The 10,533-nt window shown below is 55.6% G+C and overlaps 1 protein-coding gene across 2 annotated transcripts in view; it reads right to left on the reverse strand.

Annotated features, from left to right (window-relative positions):
• SNX29 (sorting nexin 29) overlaps positions 1-10,533 on the reverse strand; it is a gene marked incomplete at its 3' end in the record, with an annotated part of 282,630 nt that overhangs the window by 234,314 nt on the left and 37,783 nt on the right. For both annotated transcript variants that reach the window (XM_084250522.1, XM_084250521.1), the window contains exons 9-10: positions 9,221-9,296; positions 7,534-7,616 (exon numbers count right to left, since the gene is read on the reverse strand). In XM_084250522.1, coding sequence (XP_084106648.1) covers positions 7,534-7,616; positions 9,221-9,296 — 159 coding nt within the window. The remainder of the gene's footprint in view (positions 1-7,533; positions 7,617-9,220; positions 9,297-10,533) is intronic.

Consider the following 10,533-nt stretch of genomic DNA (forward strand, 5'->3'; position numbering starts at 1 on the left):
ACCTGTCAACTACCAGCTGTTTTATCTCAGGCAAATGACTTAACCTCTCTGGACCTGTTTCCTCACCTAAAGAACAGGGACATCAATATCCCCCCCTACAGCTGGGTTAAAGGAGAGCAGGTAGAAAGCGCCAGGTGTGAGGAGGACGTGGAAGCTGGCCCGTCCCCCCCATCTGCGCCCACCGCCCACAGAGCCACCCCCCGTCAGGTCCTCCACAGGACGCTGCCCCTCTCTGTGCCGTCCTCCCAGCTTCCTTCCTGAGACGGGCAGGCAGGGTGAGGAGGGGAGAGCTTTACAGAGTGGACAGTGGAACAGCTCCTCCCCCACAAATGGCCACACAAGCAGCGATGGGTTTTGCACCTGACACAAATTGCAGCCAAGGAGAGTGCTCTCCTCCTTGCATGCTTGATCCCCATTCCCAAGACCTGCAACGCCACAGAGGAAGGGTACCCCACTTTCAGATGCTGTGGCCGCCCGGGACCTGCTCCCCAGAGGCCTGCTCCCCAGAATGGCGGCCCCAGCTGGCCAAGCAAGTCCCCATTCCCATGCAAACCTGCAGATGGGCTGTTCTCTGTGGTAAGAATGACAAACTTCTCATGGGGATCCACGGTGCTGCCTTGCAGCGACCCACAGTGACACCGGAGCAGGCGGGTGCGAGACGGAGGCTGGTGGAGGCCAAGGGGGTACACGGGCTCCTCGGGGCAGGAGTAGGGCAGTTTCCCCGGCCGTGTCCCCTGTGCTCGGGTGCGGGCACCGGGTCTTGCATGCCAGCCAGGACCAGAGCAGCAGCGGGGCCGTGGAGTGTGGTATGATGGGCGAAGCAGCGGCTGGCGTGGGTCTGTACTCAAACGCTTCTGGAGCAAACGCAGCCAAGGCAGCGACCCATCCGGGTCCCCACTGCGGCAGCTGGGAACGGGAACCACCACCCAGCCCACGGTGCTGCCGCTTACCCGTCCTGAAAGAAGACTCCCACGACACTCCCAGACCCGGCGGGGGAGAGGGGAGGCCGGGGCCAGGGCTGGTGCCCGGGGCTCTAGTGAACCATGGTCCATCCCGGCCCAGCCATCCCGCGTGCAGCCGCTAACCAAGGCTCCTCACGCCCGGGCCGCCCCCTTCCTCAAAGAGGCCAGCAGGACCGGTGTCCTGTCCCACCCGACCCGTCCACGTTCCCACTGGGGCTGCCCCAAGCACCGGGCGAGGCGAGTAAGCTGGCGTCCCCCCGGGCCCCCAGGCAGAGCCTGCGCGTGCCCGGCTCGTCTCAGCTGAGTGGCGTGACCGGCCCGGGCGCGGCGCACGCGATGGAGACATCACCAGGAAACCGCGCGCGGTTCCACGCTGACCTTTCCTTTCCCGTCCTCGTCGAGCCATCCCCCTGAATTTCCACTTCTCACTCCCAGCTGCCAGCCCAGCCTCGGCCTTGGAAGAAAACGGGCAAGGCCGAAGTCCCTTCTTGGCTCCTGCACCCCTCATGCCATGGCTGAAGACTAGTCCTTTAATCTCTCTGGGCCAGAGCGTCCGCGCTGGTCAGATGACAGAGAAACCTTCCCTGCCGTGCGAGGGGGGTGAGAGCTGACCAAGCCAGAGGCAGGCGGTGGCCCCACCCTCCACTGCACCGTGTGTGCTCCCTCCTGCGCCCAGGAGGGGGTTGGGGCTGTCACTACAGGAGCCGGGAGGATGAGGGGACCCACTCAGCTCAGCCCCACCCACGGCTCACCCCCCAGGGGTCCACCCAGGATCTGCCCACAGGGGTCTCCACCCCCCCACACACACTGAACTCCAGGAGATTTCTGAAGGCCGCCTGCCCCTGCCCACAAGATTAACAGGATTAAAGCTCCGTTCTCCAAACAGCCTCACAGCCAGTTTTGACTCTTTTCTTGACTTTTTGGAGACCCCAAATGGACATCTTAAAGGATGAATATGCACCGCTACAGGTCGAAAAGGGGCAGAGGGGAGGGTGTCCTGGCAGGGGACCTGGCATAGGCAGGTCACCGCTCAGGAGCCGGCAGCCTGTGAAGACCCAGAGCAGCTGAGAGCTGCCCATAGAAACGTGTCCCAGCAGGCCGGTGGCGGTCAAGTCCACGGCCGAGGCTGTCTGCCGGGCCCATCTGCCAGAGGTAGGGCGGGGAGGGGATTAGGTCCGGCACAGACAGCAACAGCAGGACCTCCTCAGTGTCCCATTGAGCTGTTCTCCATGAAAATAAGTTAATGCACAAAGCGAAATGTTAAGTGATAACTTAACGGTTACATTTTTAAGATCCAGGGGGAGGTGGAGGAACAGTTGTTGGAGGTGGGGAAGAGGAAAGGCTGGGCCACAGCGTCTCCCATCACCCACCTGGCACCAGGTGAGCCTGGCTGCGTGGTACTTCCCGGGAGGGTGCCATTCACCTGATTTAAGGAAGGAGGAAGGGGCAGTCCAGAGCTGGCATTAAGAAGCAAAGCAGCAGCAGGGCTGGGGTGTCAGCTGAAACCGTGGGACTGCAGAAGTCTGGGGCGTTCTCAGGCCTCCCTGCTCCTCCTCCTTAATGACACAGCACAGGCGACCCACCCAGTTCCTTTCCTCCCTGCCTGCCCAGCTCCCCCACTCTGATCCACTGGCCCTACCACCCTAGTACCTGCCTCTCTCGGCAGCTCCCACCCAGCTGCCCAGCTCTTCTGGTGGCACATTTCAAATGACATTTCCAACAAGCTTGACCAGTGCCTCACTCCAAGCAGGAAGCCTGTTTCGGATCAGCTCTGGATGCACTGAGCATTACATGAGCTGCTGCCAGGACCAGGAAAAGCCCAGGCAAAGTTCCCCCTCGCTTCAGAGGTCAGGAGTATCCCGCCTGGAAGTCTGAGTCGTTAAGGGGGGTCAGCAGGAATGCGGCAGGACAGACGAGGACACAATCCCAAATATCATGTTTGACTCAAGAAAGAATCAAGAGCACAGAGAGATCCCGAGACCTGGGCACGCAGGGCAGCCCTGGCATCTCCCGGAGTCCTGACTACAGGCCCTGCAGGTTCCAGCTGCCCAACATCCGGGCTGCACTGCCAGGCAAAGCACACGTTCTCACTGGCACCGAGGATCCTCCCCAGCACGAGCCAGGAGGAAAAGGGCCTGCTCAACAAGGCCTACTGACAAGCAAGGATGTCTTCCTTGCCCTCTCTTCCCTGGCTCAAGATCAAAAGTGAGGGGAAATCAAAAGAAAGCAATCGGCTGATGGTCTGGGCTAAGCTCTCTCCTCTCCCTATCACTCCTCACCCTCCCCCAGAAGGACAAGGCAGACAGTGAATAGGGTTCGAACACTGAATAAATATCCCTGAATAATCAATTACAGCTCATGAGCGGCAACCAGGAGCAATGTTTTCTAATCAGCTGTACGTTCTCTTTCAAAACAGGCCCAGACACCAGTACCTGTACATGAGCAAAGTACGACCACAGTTATGCCAACGGCAAATGGGATGCTCTGCATATGCTTGATGTCTCCCAAGCTCCCACTACCCTCCCTCCCCACCTCTCTGCTAAAACAGGGCTCAAAAATTGAGACAGCAACAACCCACAGCTGCAGGAGGGAAAGAGCAGCGAGAAGGGCTAGAGTGCCCCCTGGTGGCGCAGGAGCCGCTCTTCCTGCACCCAGCAGCAAACAGGCTGAGCCACTTTCCTGCAACTTCCAGCTCCAGATAATCACATATTCAAACAAAGAAATGAATTCAAGAGAAGGAACTCACCCTCACAAGAGGAAATGGAGGAATGTGAGGAATGTGAGGCTGATGTGAATACTAATAAATACCAAGCAAAGGCGTTTTCAGAAAGTCCCAGGACAGTGACGCCAATGAGCAGAAGACTGTTTCTGCATGATCGATCGATCGTGCTGGGACCATTTACCCCAGCACAGTCCACACAGGTGGTTATCCTAATGCTCCTAAGTCCCCCTAAACCATCCTCACTGCAGTGGTGAGGGAACTGAACAGTTCCCAAATACACACAGAAGAACAAAGGCCACACAGGCCCTATCATTTCATTTAAGTTCACTTAAGTGTCACCCCCAAGCTTCACCAGGGAGCGGTGGTTAAAAAAAAATATGAAAAAGTATGTGATTCCTGGCAAACAGCCCCGGTCCCCCTCCTCCTGACCCAGGTTTCTGACATTTGGGCTAGAGTTGCTCACTGTGGGGTCCTGGGCCAGCCCTGCAGGATGAGCAGCACCCTGGTCTTGCCCAGTGGCCAACCCCCCCACCAAGTGGCAAAAACCAGAAACAGCCCTGAGTCACCCCAGCACTGTCCTAGATGACACAGTGTCACCAGTCAGAGTGGGGAACCATCGCCTCCTCTTAACTGGAGGGCAGATTCAGGCGCAGATGCTGGAAAGGGACCACAGGGGCCTGCACGGGAGGGCTGGTCTCCATAGGACAGGAACTCGGGCTATGCACATGCCATTCAGCGGCAGGTCCAGGCACTGTTTGCAGGATGAGTGGTCAGCCAGGTGCCTTCTGAGGGTGCCACTGACAACAGCGCCTGCCAGGTCCCAGGCTTCTAGTATTCCAGGCGCACGTCTGAAGTATTTTCAATTTTTCTTCTCAAGGTATAACTGACATTAAGTGCCCTGAGTGTTTTTCAGTATTAACTCATCTACCCCTCACACCTGTCCATGCACACACACTATTATCGGTCCGTTGTACAGATGAGAACACGGAGGCCCAGGATGGTTCCACGACCTGAGTAAGTTCCTACTGCTAATTGGTGGAGAGGCAGGGCCTGCTGCCCTGCCATTTATTGAGCACAGGTCATCCTCATGAAAATGGCCCCAAGAGCCCCTCTCTAAGCATCTGGGGCCATCTGTCCATCTGTCTTAGGGGTTGGTGACTCTGTTACAGGGCAGGGAGAGGGGCAGCCCAGACCCCGCAAACCTGCCTGTTCTAAAGGGGTTACAATTCCACTTGTCACTAAAGCCCACAGACCCCACAGATTAAAGTACTTCAGGCCAAAAGCAAAGACGTTTGCTTTTCCAGAAAGACTCGCCGCCCTGGGTCTGGGGCACCTCCACCCCAGGCGTTCACTTCACCTTCACCCTCCTCTGCACCCTCCTATTCCCCAGATGTGGACCCACGGGACTATTTAATCTAAAACTTTGTTGAAATATTGTTGCAACAAAGGAAGTTTAGAGGACTGCCTTATATGTCAATTCTACTTCCATCCAGATGGGAGGATAAAAAGAACACCTGTTTTTAAAAAATATACAGTAGCGAAATAGAACTCGAAAATTGGAAAGCAAATTTTATTTATTTTATTCATAAAATGGGGTGCTTGCCATAAGTGTGCTTAAGCAGCAAATGATGATGAGGTGGGAGCTATTTATTCTGTGCCAATTCCAAGATGGTTTAAAATATTTTAAAGGCAGCAGAGGTTAACAACATGAAGTTCTTATCATATTTAATTTCACTTCAAAAACACACGGCTTTTTTCCCTTCAATTCCAGTATGTTAGGCAAACTCCTTTTCTATTTGCTCACTAAAATTAAGGTCATATTTTGTTCCCATAAAAGAGAGATGATTTTTAAGATAAAAGAGGGGAAAAAAGAAAAGGGAGCTAAAAGGATTGGAGCAAAAACCCTCACCACTTATTACCAGTGTAGATAAGAACACGACAGCCTCAGGGAAAATCCCCCCCACCGTTTATGATGAAAACACACCAAGAGTTGCAAACATGGCTTCCGGGAGGGATGGGGAAGGTGGGGAAAGGCTGGGCTAGTCCCCGGGCCAGCCACCAGGGGGTACACAGCCCTGGACGGGGGAAGTGGGGAACCTGAAGTGGACAGGCAGTGCTGGGTGTGCGAAGAGGAAGGGCCTCCCCTAATCCTCAGGGTTTTAGTGTGTCAGGCCTGGTGAACAAAACACCACAGACTGAGCTTATCAACAATAGAAATGGACGCGCACGGTTCTGGAGGCTGAAGTGAGAGGACAGAGATTGGGGTGCCAGGCTCTTCCTCTGAGGGCATCTTCAGGGGCCTGGGAAGGAGGTGCTTCTGGTGTCCCTTGTTTAATAAGGTTCCCCCTCCTCACCTAATCACAAGATAAAGGCCCCATCCCCTAATACCACCACCCAGGGCATTAGGGGTTCAACACATGAATTTGGGGGGACCCAGACATTTGACCACAGAACTCAGCAAAAAGTGCCCCTGAAAACGGGCAAGTAAGTTAAAAAAAAAAAAGAAAAACCATGTCCCCACCCAGGAGTCCCTTGCTTGACTGAAAGTTATGAGGTAGTTATGAGCACCAGCTGCAGGGCGGGTGGGGGACACAGCCCCTCGTTAGCCTAGAAGGTGAGGAATCCTGCAGGCTTTGCAGTCAGGGCAGCTCATCACAGCTTCACCCCCGCCCCACCCCTGGCACACAGCAAGTGCCCAGTAAACACTGTTTGATGCTACTTCACCAAGTGTCTGCTTTTCATACAAAAAGAGAGACTGTTACCTGCACCCCAGAAGGTTGCCGGGGGCGAAGGGAGAAAGAGCAGTTCCAGTGCATGGGGGTGATGCTGGGTGCCCAGCAGGGGCCATCTTACTGCTGCTTTCACTAGCTTACGGTTTTATACACTGTCGCTGTCAAAGCAAAAGCAGTGTGGAGAAGGGTAGGTGGAACATGGGGTCTTCCCCCCTCCCCCCAAATCCACCAGATCCTCCTCTCCTCGGACCTGCTATTCCCACACAAACCAGTGTTCTCCCAAAAGTTTCCTCTCAAGACTTGATTAGTGGTGAGAGCAGACAGAGGCCCTGGGCCAGAACAGCTGCTGCCTGGCCAGCCTGGTGGTGACTGCAGACGGCAGTGGGTCTGGTGGGACAGACCCACGTGCCCCTCAGATCTGAAGAAGAACAGACAGGAGCCAATGCAATCAAGAGAGGACGGTGACCGTGACGGGGCCCCCACATTCCCCCACGTGGCTCCCTCACAGCTAAGAGCAACTCCTTTGGCCCAGCCTCTGCTTTGCCCCCTCCTCCCTCCCGCTACCTGGGAGAAAAGCTGGCTGGAGCTACAGGAATGCCACTGCGGGCTGGGAGGCCACAGAGGCGTCCTGTCTCCAGAGCCCACCGAGTCATGCCTGCCCAGCCTGCCCACCTGAGGGCCGAAAGGTGGGTTTCTCACTCTTTAACCTCCAGAGCCTTATTCTTTAACACATCAAATCTACTCTTCATCACTTGACTCTACAACTTGCATTGAGAAAAAGTTTGCACCTGATCACCAGCCGCCTCCGCCCTGTGCGAGATGCACCCCCCCATACTGACAAAGGAGGTTTCTCCAGAGAGACAAAGAAACTCAGCCAGGAAGGTTCCTCTGCTCACCCCTAAGCCTCCCTCCTAATCAGCAGCGCCACCCGAAGCTCCAAACTTCCTGCGTGCATGCACCCGGCCACCCCAGGCCACCCACGGCTCAGCAAGTCACAGCCCCCCCCACTTCAGGCCCAACTTTACCCCACACCCTGCCAAGTCCACAGTCACACGAGCACCACGCTGCGTGCGCAGAGGTCGCCCCAGGATGGGCGCGGCAGCTGAGAGGTACTTACTGATCGTCATGGACTCTGGCACGGAGGCCGAAGGGAGCAGGCTGCTCAGAGGACTGCCTTGGCCTGGAGAACTGGCTTCCACACTGGGGAAGGGGGAAAAGCAAAGGAAGAAGTTACGCTCAGCCATGGAAAACGCACAGCCTCCCCATTCAGAAGACAGGCACGAGCCATGCTTACTCCTGTCACCTGCTAGAAGGCACAGAGGCAGCCTCTGAGGTGCCAGCCAACTCTCATCACTCGCTAATCCCGCATTTGCGAGTCCATCTACTCGCTAGCATCTGGGGCGCTTCCTCAGACACTCATGAACGTGCGCAGAGTGGCAAAAATCTTAAGTCTCCAGATGCGCACGCCCCAGCAGGGTCAAACACCTGAGTTCTGCGCTTCTTTCATACTGTAAATGTATCTTCTTCACAGTCCACTTAGTGCCACATTTTTCACATTCTTGTACTATTTCTTGGTGCTCTTGCTGTCTCAAACGGCTCCCTCGCATGGCTGATCTCCATTATGAAGAGAGACTAGGACACAGGGTCACCTTTGTTCAATGATGAGTCACAGCACTGCTGACCTTGAGTTCAAGGTCAGTGAACCAACAATATGCATTAGGTCAGGCCTCTCGCAACAGGAACAGAGAACCAACTTATGAACTGATCAGTCGAGAAAAATGTTGTGGCCAGAGGCTCAGAGGAAACTAAGCCTGCATCCCACCGGGAGCAGTGGCTCGGTCTTCACAGCGGCTTTCTAGGCCCTAACTACTCCCCCAGCAAGAACCAACTATATGTCTACACTGCATTTGCCATGTGGAACAATAATACTGCCTTTTATAAAGACAGCAGAGTCATAATATGAGATATACAGAGACATACAGACACACACACACACACACACACAGAGGCATAGACACACACAGACACACACCTCCAGGAGGGCTAGAACAAACACCAACGATAAAATGGAGTTGGGAGTTAGGAGAGATTTCTTCACTTACTGATGCATTTCTCATTTAGAGATTTTCTAAAATAAACAGCAAAAGGCCTCTGTGCTGCAGGGCTTGCTGAGAGCAGTGACTAGTTCAAGCCCTGAGAACTGGGGTCACTTCAGAGAGCAGCACCCCCATCCCTTTAGGGGGAGCCCACAGCGGCCAGCATGGGGCGGCCGGTGACTCCCAGCCTGGAGCTACAGTTGAACATGCAGATGCACTGTGTCCCTGAGACACCATGGTGACGCCACGAAGATAAAGCCGGAAGAAGTGTCAGGCAGCAAGGCCTGCGTCGCAGGGAGACTGGTGCCCACTGGCCCGAGGGCTCCGGGCAGCTCCGCCTGTGAGAAAACCCAGCGGTCCTCGCTGCCAGGAGCCAGACTGCACCTTCCACAAACTCGGCACCTAAGTGGCTTATAGATCGCATTAGAGTAAACTCATCCCATGTTACTATCAAACATTCAAAGAGGTTCCCAGGTGTGGCCCCGAAAGTGTGCAAAGCAGAGGTGGCCCCAGCAACATGTGAGAACTCTGTGATGCCCACAGTCTCGGTGCAGGGGCCTGGGCGGCGCGGCAGCCTGTGACACAAACCTGGGCCTGGGTGTCCGCGCCCGGCCACCCAGCAGGGCCCTCCTGCCTGTAGAGAGAAGGAAATGCGGTGTGTGGACAGCACCTTCCACCCCAACGGCCACTCGGTCTCCGGACACTGACCTGTACCGAGGCCCAGGATCTGGAAGAAGGTGGTCCCCAGGTCCCGTCCCGTTCTCCAGGCTTCCAAGGGGAGCATCTGTGCACAGGAACCAATCACAGAGACAAAGTCAGGGGTCTGTTTTCATCCCGAGACAAGGACACAGGCAGACACGGGCTCATCTGTGCAGTTGACTTGGAGATTTTCCCTAACCTGCTCCCCATACAGGTGCTTCAGGGGTCATCTCGGATTTGGCACCTGTCACTGAGAGGAGGCCCTCTAGTCCCACTGAACCTCTCGGACCCTGCACCATCTGGAATTACCAGTGAGGTCCACGTCCACAGGCAGCCTCAGAGCCATGGAGGATCAATGAGCGGCTGGACAAAGGGCGCCCGCCCGTTGTGGCTTCAGTTGGCCACAAGAGGGCAGCGTGGCCTAATCGCTAACGCGGAAAGGAAGCGCCTCTTTCCAAAGTCACTTGCTGGGGGTGGGGGGGGCCAGGGGAAAGGCATCTGGAGGACTAGAGCATAGTCCTGCACTCCTCCCTCTTTCAGAAGCCGAAAGAGGGAACTGAAAAGTGTCAACTTCCTTTCCTTGCTCCCTGGTATTAGTTTAGGGTCTAGGCTCTGTCTGAATGTCTGGGCCCAACCCCCGCTCCCCAACTTTAACAAGTTACCTGGTCTCTCTGTGCCTCAGTTTCTCATCTACGAAATGGGATGACACTAGAGCCTACCACACATTTGTAGTAATGCCCAGCATGCATTTAAGCTCTCGCTACCCAGCAAGAACACTGAGTGAGGCTGCCGGGGTCACTCTCTGACTAAGCCCATTGACCGCTGGCTCTCCACCCCCAGTCAACAGGAATTTCCCTCAAAAGTCCCCAAGGAGCTCTTCCCTCATTCCCTGTTCCCTGCCTTCCTGAGGCTGAGATGAGGCAGACTGAGCTCCTCACTGGGAGCTCTCTCTGGGTCCCCAGCTGTGGTCCCGACTCCGTGTCCCCTGTTCCCTTGGCAAACCTGGCAAGGACTTGGCTCCAGCTCTGGCCTCTGCATGGCACCCCACAAGCCCTCCCTCTGAATGGACCTCACCCCTGAATGCTGGGCCCACACTGCTAAGTACCTGCCGGTACCTGCCAGGAAGCTCCACTGGGGTACCCCGGCCACTCAACTAACCGTGACATTCAAAACTGCTCCCCTCTGTCACCACTTCCTGTTACCTTGAGCTGGGTGGGGAGCTAGCAGCTCCCCCAATTCTCTTCCACTCCTCACTCACCAGCTGCCTCCACACCACCCCAGTTCAAAGGCTCAGCATCTTCTCAGGGTCTTCCACAGTGGCC

This window comes from Talpa europaea (assembly GCF_964194135.1).
Source record: "Talpa europaea genome assembly, chromosome: 12".
Taxonomy (NCBI): domain Eukaryota; kingdom Metazoa; phylum Chordata; class Mammalia; order Eulipotyphla; family Talpidae; genus Talpa; species Talpa europaea.